At 39.3% G+C, this 14,508-nt stretch overlaps 1 protein-coding gene across 1 annotated transcript in view; it reads left to right on the top strand.

Annotated features, from left to right (window-relative positions):
* Nucleotides 1-14,508, top strand: part of ppp2r5a (protein phosphatase 2, regulatory subunit B', alpha isoform) — a 63,872-nt gene that overhangs the window by 28,040 nt on the left and 21,324 nt on the right. The window contains exon 2 of the mRNA XM_066706481.1: nt 5,861-6,057. Within this exon, the coding sequence (XP_066562578.1) occupies nt 5,861-6,057 (197 nt within the window). The remainder of the gene's footprint in view (nt 1-5,860; nt 6,058-14,508) is intronic.

Genomic DNA, 14,508 nt, shown 5'->3' with positions numbered 1-14,508 from the left:
ATGCATTCTCCTGGGAAAACAAGAAATCCCCCAAAGTTTTTTTTTAAATGCCATCAAAGTAGGGCACTGCTTGTTGTCTGTCTTTGCATTTAGATTCCGACTTCAAGCGTCATATCTTTGAATGTTAAATAAAGGCTCGGCTGCATATTTCACTTGGGCTCTTTTATGATCCAGATGCCTTATCTAGTCTTATCTTGGTTTGTGTTCTATTATAGTTTTCATGGAGACCTTGAGCATAAACTGAATAAAGGCTCAATAACTGGGCAACTCTGTCAAGCCTTCAGTCTGAAAACATCCAAATATTTAAACCGATGTGCTCTTTCACGAAGAAACAAAACTAAAACAGAAACGTTTTTCATGAGCAGTGCAGAGACATTGAAGATACAGTCCCGTACACATTTATTTATTGTAAGTCATGAACAGTTTGTGTGATATGACAATGATTGCAGTAGAAACCCAGGACAGGTCAATAGCAGAATTACAAATAAACACATAAATCAATTAATGAATAATAACAAAGCTATTTCAATGGTGTCCCATAGTTATTTAGCAAGCTGGCCAGAATTATGCTGAGACTGAGACCTTATACCTTTTATTTAGGACACTACCATAAAGAGTTTGTGTTCCTGAATTGGCGGGCTGAATTGGCAACCTACACCTTTAAATGCCAGTTGAGTGTGTCATCGTAATCACGTTGTCATGGCAACTCAGCCGTGTCTGACTTTGTGGAAGCTTTGATTTTTGGCAGTCCCAGAGCTGTGGCCACTCCAAAAACATGTCTTCAGAACCAAATGTGGAACTTGTGTACTCAATATTTTTTGACATGTAGAGATTGTATATTTTATTTAAATAAGAATATTAGCTGAAATTTGTGAAAATTGAATGAAAAATACCCTTCCTTCATAACTTTACGACGTTAAAATAATTACACCTAAAAGTTGTGTAAGGGAAATGCAACCTGGGGGAATGGTGTAAATTGAAAGTATACATTCTTAGGAAGCTCCTAATACCACAGGAACTCATAAGTACAGAAGACGACTCAATATCCATTGCTTATTCTCATTTCCAAATCTGAGGCATCCTATCATTCTCTAGGCAGATCTTAAGAGAAAATGTAGCACATTTACTTTTAAAATCCCTCCTTATCCATATGGCGCAAGACAGAGATGTCTTTAAGAATCTGTTCAGATGAGGATTAGAAAGGCGAAGAATGGGCACTAACCCATAATAATGGGTTTGAACATTTGAACTCTCAAGTGGAAACCATGTTTATAAAAATAATAAAGATTTTCAAATGTAGATTTGAAATGTAGATTTTCACAGTATAGCTCAGTAGGACTGAATGGGAACAATAAAAAGAGGTATAGTACTGAAGTTGCCCCTCGGGATGTTCAGAGTACATGCAGGTGTGATTGCTACCTTGACAGGAACAGCATTCAGCCAACACAACCCATCCTTTTTAATGGGATTGGGGTCCCTTGGTTTTCTCCCCTGTACCACACTTGGCAGAGGCGGTGTCCCGGGGTGTAGCATTAAACATAGAAAACGCAAACACTTTTGTAGTTCAGTATTTGATAATCATAACTCGGGCACGACAGATATATCGGAGCACCGGGTACATATTCCACCGATTTACTTCCTTTATTCTCCCTTATTCTGATTTATTTTTACAATGTTTGATTTGTGGTTGTTATTTATGATTAATGAAAATTAATGTTAAGTTTATTATGTAAAATGTAAAAAGTCCTGCCTTCAGTGCATATTTGACACAATTTCTCTGACAGGTAGAGATTTGAGGGATCCATGCTAGAAAATATCTGGCTTTCATGGTAACAAGAAAAGTAAATATTGGCAGATATATCGGTAATCTGGAAATTTTGCTTCCCAATTATCAGTATAGGTATCGGACCCAAAAAACCTGTATTAGTTGGGCTCTAATCGTAACAGGCTCTGCAGGGTGTACGGCTCTCAGTCAGTGCATGAAGCAGTACAATGTTAATCAGTCAGTGCTGTCAGCCATATTGCACTTCGAATTATTTTGATTTTGTTAATGAAATTGGTAGATTACTGGGGAAAGTGTAACTCTGAACTCATGTTTTTTAGCGGAGAGTGTTCAAATCGGGCTAAAACTGATTACTGTATATCTAAGGTTTTTTTGTGTGTATGTGTGTGTGTGTGTTTTTGCTGTTGTGTTTATTTTTAAATTTATGAGTGTTCAGCGGAGATCGCCAGAAGTGATGATCCTGTCATTGCATTTCCTCTGGCAACTGAATCTTGACAGGTAGACCTTTTCAGCTGTAGAAGGCACAGTGTGTGAGATTAAACTGGTGAAGGATGAGCCATGAATGTGATCTTATACCACATTTTGGGTTTTGATAAATATAATTTTTAAATATTGTTACATTTGGACAGGTAATCCTGATCTAAATCCACCCTATAATATGCAGTCCTTCATTTTTTATTCTGCCTGGCTGCGAGCTGCATTTGGTGTGAATTGGACCACTGCCAACTGTGGTTTATTTTCACACTGAGGTCAACCCAGGTTGATCTCTCCAATACAGTTCACAGAACATAATCCATAAAAGGCATCACATTATTAAAAGCCTTCAGTGCCTTCTGAACAAATTACCCCACACTTATTGACTGTGGCGTCTGGCTATCAATACATGTCACAGCATAAAATATAGTTATTTTTTAAAATGAAGTAATTGACTAATTGTGAAAGTTTTTTTTCCTGCTGAAGAGCTCACTGCCGATGCACTGTAATTTCTCCAGTGTGGTCCGCTCTGACATTTCACTCGGCATTTATACCTTGTACAGAATTACACAACTCTGATACTGTAGCCAGGGCAACACTGATGTGACCTGCGGTATAAAGTACACTAAGTTCACTGATAATAAATATTATATTGGTAATTGCTAAGGCTGCCAAAGGATTGTCTTGAGCTGGTTCATACTTTCTAACCTTGATTAGAAAATGCCAGGAGGTTCCCATGATCACCACAGGCCAACAAAGTATAAGATGGGCTTTTCTGTGAAAGAGCTGCTTCCCTAATATGCTAGCACAGAACTGGCCGAACAGAAGAGAGCAATAATGCATTTTTCATACATTAACTGCATGTTTGTCATAAAACCTGGGTTCCTGAGTGTGTTTTAAAAATACATTCTGCAGTTATAGGCTGATCCTTTAGATTTCTCCAAGGGGAGAGAAGCTGCACATTGCAGTACTGCTTTATGTCTAGTTTTCTTCCAGCTTTACCTGATGAGTCATTTGTGTGGCGCGATGGAGATTAATGTTTTCAACTGTCACTCAGCTGCTGTTTTCATTAGTCCACTTTTTGAGCATTCTTGAGCTTGTCCTTAAATCTGAAAGCCTGATTACAAATGGCAGGAAACTACAGAAATGAAGTTGTTTTTGTTACTATTCTCACAATTCTTCTTATTTGTATTATTAGTATTGATTAAAGATGGTTATACATGCCCTGGAGTCTGTAATTTCAAAATGTTTTGGTTGTGAAACAAATTCTGCCATAAAATGAAATAGTCCAGTTACTGTCTCACTGCAGATAGTTAGTCCTTTTCAATTTAGATTATTATTTTCACAATAACCATGAGTGTTTGTGACTAGCTGTCATTTAGTTTGATTTATACGGCTATATAAGACCAATATTTAAGTGTTTGATTTCAGCTTTTTAGGACGTATTAGTTTGTTTCCCAGGAGTTTACTTCCCGTAGTCCACACTGTCTCTCATTGTGTACAATTTTAATTGGCTCTGCAAATAGTCGGGGAGAGCATAGCCTAAAAATTGGTGACTGTTAGGAATTTTAATTTGAAATGCTAGTGCAAAAGTCATCATTATGTGATATATTGGGAGATGACATACTTTTTAACATTACAGGCATATAACTGGTTGAGTCTATCAATTATGATATGGAATTGTATGAAGGTATTTTTAAATGGCATATTCTGGAGACCTGTGGGTAATCAGAATGCATGCTAATCCAGACAAAGGAAATATGTTAAGAATGTTCTCTAGTAAAACGAAGTCCTTCTGGAATCCTGCAAACTTGCCACTGCAAGTAGGACTTTTATTATTATTATTTTAAAGTAACCATTCATTTTAACACTTTCCAGTCTTCATAAAAATAAAAAGTGTGATTTTCAGGTTTACAGTTTTAAAATAATACTAATTAAAATTGGGTTAAGATTATTAGTATTATTTTAAGTTAATGGTATTGAACTCCGAAATGGTTAAATACAATTGACCCCTTAACATTTAAAAAAAAATTGTTTAGATACTTTTTACTACCTGTACAGCCTCTCAGGGTTATTTGCACAGCCCTGATGTGTAACAGTGTTGTATACGGTTGCTGTCTGTAACAATTCAGTATATATTAATTCTACATGTAGCACTTTCTTATTATTTGTGTTCAGTTTCTTTATTGCTGCATCCTTGAGAATTCCATAATAAAACAAGTTTTCTGTAAAACAAGAACAGTCCTGTTGCTCTGTGAGGATTGCTGTGCCATGTACAGTAACCGCACCATCGAGTTTTCAGTGGTGGATGTCTCCACTATGGGTAGCCTACTTGCCTGCTGTTTGTTATTAATCAATCATTGAAGGAAAAAACATGAACAGATTTTTTTTGCTTTGTTCTATTAAATGAATATATGAATATTTTCACATTTACTAAGAGTGCAGCTATTTACCATTTAAACAAACGTGATCCAACGTCACAACTCCGGCGGGTGCTGTATTCAATATTTGAGTTTCAATAGTTTTACTGGCATTCTGTTTTATATCAAGGTGAGCTGGTTAAGCTCTTGCTGTCAAAATATTTAAATGATTTTAGAGAGCTTGTATTTAATTAGAAATCTTGAAGGCAGTTAATGAGTGGTAGATGTACACAGTTTTCATTTGACTTGCAATGGGTAGGACATTTTAATGACTTGACATTAAACAGCAGCATTAACTTGGAATGATCATAATCGTATACAGTACTGGGAGGTTCCACTTTTTCCTGCAAAAACTTGTCCTTTGGCTATTTGTATTTTTCACAAAAGCTTAATATTGTAATTGAATGATTCTGACCTTTTCTGACATTCAGAAATGCATGCTCCTTTAATAAAAAAAATACATAAAATATATACAAAGTTACATTATACCATCAAACCTTTAAACTAGCTTGTCTGTCACTACTCAAACCCTGTATGTTGAATGGGACTTCGATCGCCATTGATTTTCTACTAGCGTTGCCTAAATTCTCGGTCAGTAGGAGTGCAGAAGGATGATATAAGCTGTGAGCCAGGGATCGTTTCCCAGGCTACGTTACACCCTGAGCAGACGGGTCACATTCTACTTTTAGCCCAGTGAATGTTCCCAGTCCGCCTGGACAGCCCCTCCCCACTCTCCCTTCTGGTTGGCACCAGCCTTGCCTCAAGTTTCTGGCACCCCTGCAGGCACAGGGCAGGTCAGGAGTATCCTCTTTAAGAGATAATATCAAGGGTGATAGAATATCATTATGAAAAATAATCCTTTTTATTACCAAGACCCTATGCCTATGAGAATTATTATCCACTTTGCATACAGCTTTTGGCTTTCACTTCCTTAGGTTTCTTCAATTACCTCCAGTTGGGTGTCACTTTGATGTTATGAATTTATATAATATTATAAATAGTTTTAAGCTACTAATAGAAAGCAATGAAAAGGATTCTGTTAGTGTGGCTGATGCACCAGTGTTACCTGATGGTTTTCTTGCATGGTGACCCACAGACCCAGTGCACCATCAGGGCTCTGTTCTGTGGATGTTCCTTCAGTCTGCTTTAACACAATCACCATTTTTCTTTCTTCTCCTTTTAGATGCCCCTTCAACGGAACAGCAGGAGCTCTTCAGTCAGAAACTGCAGCAGTGTTGCATGCTGTTCGATTTCATGGACTCTGTCTCGGACCTAAAGAGCAAAGAGATCAAGCGGGCAACGCTAAACGAGCTGGTGGATTTTGTGTCTACGAATCGTGGCGTGCTGGTTGAGTCGGCCTACCCCGATATCAATAACATGGTAAGTGGCGTTGTTTAATCTCTCAAGCTGCTCACACGCCGTCACTTCTTTTGCACTTTGCAGGGCCTCAACCTGCGAACCCTAGTTTTAGTTCGCATGCCTGACAGACCGTCTGCAGTACAACTTAATCTACTCTTACTCATAGTCTTAGGCGATTTGTCCTAGAGACTTTCCATTTTATTTGGCAGGGCAGAGTTGTTTCTAGGTATGTCTCTGGTGCAACATCAATATTGCACTTCCAGAAAACTTGTTTCCTTTGGTTTGCTGAGAAAGAGGGTCCTACTTGTTTACTGTGGTTGTGATTTTACGGTATTGGAAACGCACATCTTCCAAAAAATGTCATGGTGCCAAATGTAAGAAGGAATTAAAAAACATTTTGGCAGGCTAGACCCCTAATTAGAACAGCACTAAGCATAGTAATTGTCTTACTGTAGTTTTAAAAGGCTAAACAGATATCATGGTTTTAGAACTGTTGGCATTTTTTGTCAGTCTCTTTCTGAGTCCTTACATTACAGCTTGGTGATAAATATGTATTTCTACAAAATGATAAAAGTAGTCTATGCCTCCCTACTGGTTTTAGAGATGTTCACATAGGAAAGTTGGTGGTAACAATATGTCTGGTTTTTAGTTGATGTCTGACATTCACAAGTACCTAGTTTTGATATTTTCCAGTTGCTTAGCCTATTTATTATGTGAACGTTGTTGTAGGTTTTAGAGTTGATCTGAATTTGAAGCATCTTCTGGACCAAAAGGATGAAGACTAAAATATCTGCTTTCAATGCCTGGAAAGGAGGCCATAGAGTTTTATACAGCCTAGTTAAGGTAGCTTGCTTTGTTTTCCTGAAAACTAGAGGTGTTTATAAGACTAATGTTTGCATTTAACAATAATTGCAGTCCAACCTGCAAAATGTTAGACTTGTACTTTTTCCCCTTCAAAATCTGTATTGTTTTCCTTGAGAGAGCATGACTCATACTGCTATACAAGTAGGTTGCTTCTATGACACATCTTCAGTTTGCCAAGGGCACTGCTAATTGAATACATAGAATGGTAATCTAAAGGCTCCGTATGGTCACTCCTGTGTATTCATCCCATAGAGGATGGTGAAGGGATGGACTTCTACACATGAAAGGCAATGTGATTCATTCTTATGCTTACATATTGACTCCCTTTTAAATAATTCAGTGACACCGTTAGCATTTTGTCTGATTTTATTTCTGAAACGCATCACGTTAATACCACCCTCAGTTCTGTCATCATTTCAGTATACACCGATCAGCCATAGCATTATGACCACCTGCCTAATATTGTGTAGGTCCCCCTTTTGCCGTCAAAACAGCCCTGACTCCACTAGACCTCTGAAGGTGTGCTGTGGTATCTGGCACCAAGACGTTAGCAGCAGATCCTTTAAGTCCTGTAAGTTGCGAGGTGGGGCCTCCATGGATCGGCCTTGTTTGTCCAGCACATCCCACAGATGCTCGATTGGATTGAGATCTGGGGAATTTGGAGGCCAAGTCAACACCTTGAACTCAGGCCACCTTCTTCCATTGCTCCGTGCTCCAGTTCTGATGCTCACGTGCCCATTGTAGGCGATTTCGGCAGTGGACACGGGTCAGCATGGGCACCCTGACTGGTCTGCGGCTACGCAGCCCCATACGCAACAAACTGCGCTGCACTGTGTGTTCTGACACCTTTCTATCAGAACCAGCATACATTTTTTCAGCAATTTGAGCTACAGTAGCTCATCTGTTGGATCGGACCACACGGGCCAGCCTTCGCTCCCCATGTGCATCAATGAGCCTTGGCCGCCCATGACCCTGTTGCCGGTTCACCGCTTTTCCTTCCTTGGACCACTTTTGATAGGTACTGACCACTGCAGACCGGGAACACCCCACAAGAGCTGCAGTTTTGGAGATGCTCTGACCCAGTCGTCTAGCCATCACAGTTTGGCCCTTGTCAAAGTTGCTCAGATCCTTACGCTTGCCCATTTTTCCTGCTTCTAACACATCAACTTTGAGGACAAAATGTTCACATGCTGCCTAATATATCCCACCCACTGACAGGTGCCATGATAACAAGATTATCAGTGTTATTCACTTCACCTGTCAGTGGTCATAATGTTATGGCTGATCGGTGAAGTTCTGTGCTTTAAATCCGGTTAATGATGAATTCTAATAGGCCTAATTTTCAATTATGTAATCTTACTTCCTCTTGTATTGTTGATTTTTACAATGGTGGACCTTCCCCTCCTCTTTATCTCTCTCTTACACACGCACACGCACGCACACATGCACGCACGCACGCACGCACGCACACACACACATACACACACACACACTCTCTATCTATGTAATTGAATTGGGGTTTTGCCTTCGGTCTTTATCACATTAACCTATGGTGTTGTTTTAATTAGACAGCCATTCACAAAGGCGGGGTTTCGAACTAGTCCATCTGATTAAGAATAAAGAACTAAATAAAAATGTACCTATTTGCCTTTCTGTCCTTGTACTTCCAGCAAATAGTGGCTGAAGAGGAGACGTTTGCCTCATATAGCAAAAATACTATGATTCCTTTTATCCTATATCTGTCACAAGTTGACTGAGTCCTAATGAGCCTAGACAAGATTAACTCAGAGTATACCTTTCCCCTGACCTCATCCCGCCACACTTCCATTACGTCTCCAATCCCTTTAAGTTCTCTTAACTCAGTGACATTGAATTTAAGAACCCAGCAGGTGAGAGTTTGTCTACTAATTGGGTCCCAGTGCAGTGCAGAGGACATCCCCGCCTCTCTGCTGCCTGGCTGAGGACAGGTAGGGTGTCTTTTTCCCAATCTGAAGCTCAGTTACCCAATATTAAAAGAATAATTTATACATTAGATAACTGACAATGACAAGTCACTATATCTACACTATGCAATTTGAGCCAGTTTCAGGTCTTCAGTTTGGCCACACCCACATGCCCAAATATGGTAAGCACTTTTTATATTCATTTCAATGGGAATTAAGACAGACCTCCACCCTGCATAATAAATCAGCCCTGGAAAGTTCCCTTATCGAAAAAAGAAGGAAGAATAAACATAATTTAACTCAACACTACATAGAGCCAAAGAACAAATTGGAGCTACCGACAAAAACAAAAAAACAAAAAAATGGCATTAAATGAAATGCTGCACACATGCTAGATTTATGTTTTGAAATCTTCCCTGATTACCATATAAAACACTTATCCTATATTACAGTTTTTGTTCAGCTTTTAATCTCATGAAAGTAAGATTTCTCTTCATATGTATTGTATAAACAACAATCACCATGGATCCTTTAATATCCACTCAGGCACTGAAATCATTCATCATATGCATTTAAAAGGTTTTATTCACATTCTTTGTTTTTTCCATTACAATTTGTTGAAAATCTACATTATTTATTTATTTATTTTAATCTAAATTTTAAACCCAAATGGGAACTAATAGTTGTTTAACTGTCAGATTACTCTAACACTGTCTTTCATAGGTGCAAAAAACTTGCCCGAAACCCTTATAGTTACAGAGTTAAAAGTACAAATATGACAACAGTAAAAATTAGTCAAAAATGGGGGAGACCTGATAGGGTTAAAGATGCAAAATTCCTGTGCATTGTCAAATATCAGGGTAGTGTGCATCACTACTAAATATGAGCACACAAAAAGGTTTGGATTAGATCCCAGGGCAAAGCTTTGTAGAAGGAAGACAAAGCCAAGATTTTAATTTACAACCCATTTGCACTAAAGTCTCTGTGTCTGAGTTAATGTTACTCTTGCATTTTGGGAAACAACTCCAGACCTGTTTTTCTGGAGGATTAGAGGGCTGCGAAGGTCCGGGAGGTTATGCAGTGTCACAGAAAGCAGCTGTAAGGCAGGGTGTGTAGTGAACTGCAAGGATCTCATTACCTCCACCATATGAAACCTCAGCTGCAGCCAATGCAGTGTCCCCATCAATAAATACATATCACAGTCTGTGTCGTTTTGAAAAGGCTTCCAGCTTGTCGAAATGCTCCTTTATTCTCAGTAATGAGCAATACGTTAAAAATTCCACTCGTACAAAATGTTCAGCTTGCATCATGGGGATGGCGCAATTAGGAACCCCATCAGTACAGCAAGTAGACTCAGTATCTACACCTGTGTTCCTAAGAAGCAGTGCGATTACCTCTTATGTCTAACATTTGAAAAAGGTTATTGAGCTTGGCACCTACGGAGATGTCAATTACAAAGCTGACTGCAGCATCCCTTGAAGCAATATTTGTCCTTTTTAACAGTAGGGAAAAATATCTTCTGTAATTTCCTCTTAGTCTTTCCTAAGCTTTTATTCTTTAAAAATGTGCTAGTATGAGGTCACCAACCCCCATGTATAATGATCTAATGATTATCTTTTTATTATTATTTTTATTTTTATTAGTGCCATCTGTTGGTTGTCAGAGCCTCTGTAACCTCCTCCAGGGGTCAGGGCTTTTTTATTTTATTTTTTTCTCTCCAAAGATAGTTTTATGAGGTAACATCAGAGCTAGAGCACTACTAAAACATTAAGCCCATTAAGGGTAGAAACAGGATACAGTGTGGTTCAAAATGGACACAAATACAAGTTCTCAAGCTGTAAATATTGTCAAGAAAAAAAAGTGTTTTGTTTCTATTGGGAAAACCTTGATAGGAGTAAATTATGTGTTATGAAGCTGGTAAGAAAACGGTATCCCCTCGGGTTCCTTAAAACAGTTGATGGTATCAATGTATCTCGGAGAACACTTTGTTTCCACACTCCAGGATAATAAATGTTGTGTACACTGTGAACAGATTTTAGAATACTTAAGGAGGACATCTGGAGACCTGGTAGCTGCAATACACACTTCATACAAATATTGAAGTAGTTTGTGTTTTGAGAAAACAAAAATTGTGCTGTTTGTCTCCCATTTTTCCAAATTGTTTCCATGTCCACATTGTGTAGGTTATAGTGTATGACCAGAGAATCCAAACCACGCGGTGAGGGGCCCAGTTTAGTAATGAAAGAACTGTAGTTTTCCAGTTCCTTCCTTACAGTTGCTCATCACTGAGTGGGAAGATTGCATCAGGGACCTGAAATTGGGGGGCACTGCTGAACGTCTGTTGAACAGGGCATCTGTGATCCTCCCACCTGTTTAACTGAGAATTGCAAGAAGCGTTAAAAAAATATACGTATATATGTGTGAATCTAGGCATGCGTGGATGTATGGCAGCCCAGATGCTGAGGTCAGGAGTTCGGCTGATAACCTCAAAACCTTTTTCTGACGCTTTTTAATAGGATCTGGCACTGCGGGCAAGGGATCTTTGACTACTCCTCCCTGCAACAACTGCAGAGGTCTGGTGGAGCTGTGATGGCATAGCCAATATAAAGGCTGGGCATGGTTATTTATTTACTTCATGGCTTTGGAATGGTTTGCAGTGTGCCTCTGGGGTGAATTGACATTCAGCCTCTCCGGCCTTGGCCCAGATGGGCCTTGGGTCCACCGTCCAGCCCACTCTCATGCCTAATAAAAGAGCCACCCCTGCCAGTGGCCTGTGACAGGGTGGTTGTCTCCTGCCACTGTTATGGACTGTGGACTGGTTAGCCACATGAGAGCTTAAAGGCATATCACCTGACTTCCTGATGAATGATCTATTTCCCTAGATAACAATATTTGCGAGGACACTGCATGTGTAAGGTTCCGTGTGGAGAAAACGCTTTATTTTTATTTGCTTCCCTTCCCAAATCCTCCCTTTCTCTCTACTACAGGGCGTTGTTATGTATTTATCTCTGTGGTGCTGCCTCCTCCCCTCTCTAGCCACCTAAGACTTTTAATTGAAGAATAGCACTGTGTGTGGATTTGTAATTCTGTTATAAAAGACACAGTGCAAAGAACGCATCTCCTCACCGCTGTGGCACATCATGCTTCGTACGCTTGGCTAAAAATAAACCTTTATTACTGTGGAATTGATGACCTGCCTCAAAGCGATGGCTCCAACATTGAATTTCAATAGTGATATGTGAGTACACCAGCAGCTAAGAGCTAATCATGGGGTTGTTTGTTTTTTTAATGACAGATTTTAGCAAGCCACAAGTCAGTGATTGAAAATGATTCCCTATGAGCAGTTGTGAGCTGTTGATACCGTAAACTCATATCATAATCAACAATCGAGTAGTCACTAAGCATTTTCAAGGGAAAATATATTTTTTTTATGCACAGGTGGCTAATTTGAATGTTTTCCAAAACCAATCAAAACATGAAAATAGAACACCCCATAATTGCACAGATTGATCCAGTTCTTTGTCAAAATGAGCGATTTGCATTCACAAGGTTTGGCCTCCTATTTGATGTAATGGAAGGAAGACCTTAAAAGTCATGCACATGTTATTTATTTGTTTAGTTGACTTTAACACTAAAGTTGGCATTGGAAGATCAAATGTAGCCTAGATGTTTCCTAATTATAAAAAGCACTCATGACATGTAGTGGCCAGGGATATAAATATTCTGCTGACTCTTGTTTGCTGTCTCCTACAAACTGTTGGATTGGTGGGCCAACTCTGGACCAACTACAGAGTGCGTGTGTAATGTGTACACGTGTGCAAGCTGGTGTATTTCTGCACACTCAGGCACCTGGACCTGCTTGTGCAAAATTACAGAAGATGAAAGGCTAATGATTTGTACCAGAAATCTGTGCTGCCCTGCTTTCAGGTGCTGGGCTTTGAATTGCTTAGGTTAGGTTGGCATGCACGAGACAAATTAATTGGGGATGGGGGGTGCAGGGGCACCATAATCATGTGAGCCATAAGACTAGAGTATTTCTTGAGAGATAAATGTTGTGCTGGTTGGGTGTAATTTCAGATTTCAGGCAGACATGTACTGTTTAGAGTTATCACAGATTTCTTACCTCCTATCCATACATTCTGTATCCAGAAGGCACTTTGGAGGGGCTATGTAGTTACTTTATACTTATAATGCTTTTCCACAGGACCACTTCACTTTTATGGCTATACTGTAACTGCACTTTTCCACAGACTGAACCGTGTTTAATCCTCTCTGTTAATAGAAAATGTGCTATTATAGGAAGCTGATGTAACTGACAATTATGCTGCCTTCCCAAACCAAAGCTGCTATTTGAGGCCATTTACATATTAAAGGCAAAATGTCAGTAGAACCTAAGGCTGCATATTCATTAATGTACTGTTTTTAGAGGTTCGGATTTAACTGACACTAAATACTAAAAAGTTATAAATACCATGTGGTGAAATAAGTCATCTGAGGTTGTTCTGCCAAATGCAACTGCTTCTGCTATGCATGAGCTTTAGGAGAGACATCTATAGCTTAAATGTATCCGCTAAAATTATCACGGCTTAATCTCCCTATAAGATAATATTACAAACAACTAAACCAGGCACAGAGAACAGAGTGAGGAGAATCTTTCTCTTTAAGAAATCAAATATCCTCTGTAATTAAGACCAGACACTATGCAGAAGGCAAAGGAAAGTAGGAAAAACCAAAACTATGACACTTTCCTCTTTCTTAGGTTACATAGCCAACTACCAGTGGCACCAAAAAGGACCAAAACAATGGATTGATTTTGTCTCGCATCTAATATTACAACTAAATTGCATCCCTTAAAAGTGAACCTGTACCTTTAGTTACATGGAATAAAACTTTTTGGATATGAACCAAATTTGGGTGCAAAAAATTATTAAATCATAACAAGCAGGTATAAAGGCACAGATGAAAATCCTGTCTGTCAGTTACTGTGGCTGTAACCGAGACCATCCCAGGTTTAATTTAGGTCATGTGACTGGAGGATTGTCGACCTGTCCTGCAGTGAGGACAGGCTGCTACATTGACTGGATGGTGTCCGCAGTAGCTCTGTTTTTCAAACAGAGACATAAGCTGCACACTCTTTGAGCCTGAAGCCGTGTGTGAAAACACCACATGTCTCGAAGGATGCAGGTGTGTGTCTCATTCACCTAGGGCTGAGCGGGGGTGAGTAGCTGAAGGCAGCTGACATGAAAATGACGGTTATAATTTGGGGCATAACAAAGATTTTAATGTAAGCGTGGCCCAGTGTACTACTTCCGCTAGGCCTTTGAAGAAATTAAATGTACAGGTTATAGGCTTGGAGTTCCCCGTATAACTATGGAGGATGTATTTTTAGATAACCCCACCCAATTGTAGTAATAAAATATTGTATTTGGTATCAGATTTGATGGGTTAATGGTATTTAGTAGGAGCTATAATCTCCTACTTGTGACTTCAGAGCTGTGAAATGGAGCTGGAAACAATCTGTAGAACATTTTCAAAGACTGAGAGAACATTTGAGCTTCTCTGCATTAGGCATCTTTTCTGATCCAGCCCTTTGCTTCAGTTGCTCTGGGCTAGTTTAGGAATGGCTTCAGAGTCACAGTGGACATGAGCTCACATTACAAGACCA

The sequence above is a fragment of the Amia ocellicauda genome, chromosome 1 (genome assembly GCF_036373705.1).
Source record: "Amia ocellicauda isolate fAmiCal2 chromosome 1, fAmiCal2.hap1, whole genome shotgun sequence".
Classification (NCBI taxonomy): Eukaryota; Metazoa; Chordata; class Actinopteri; order Amiiformes; family Amiidae; genus Amia; species Amia ocellicauda.
Note: the sequence above shows the minus strand (reverse complement) of the source record. Positions and strands in the feature narration are given on the sequence as shown.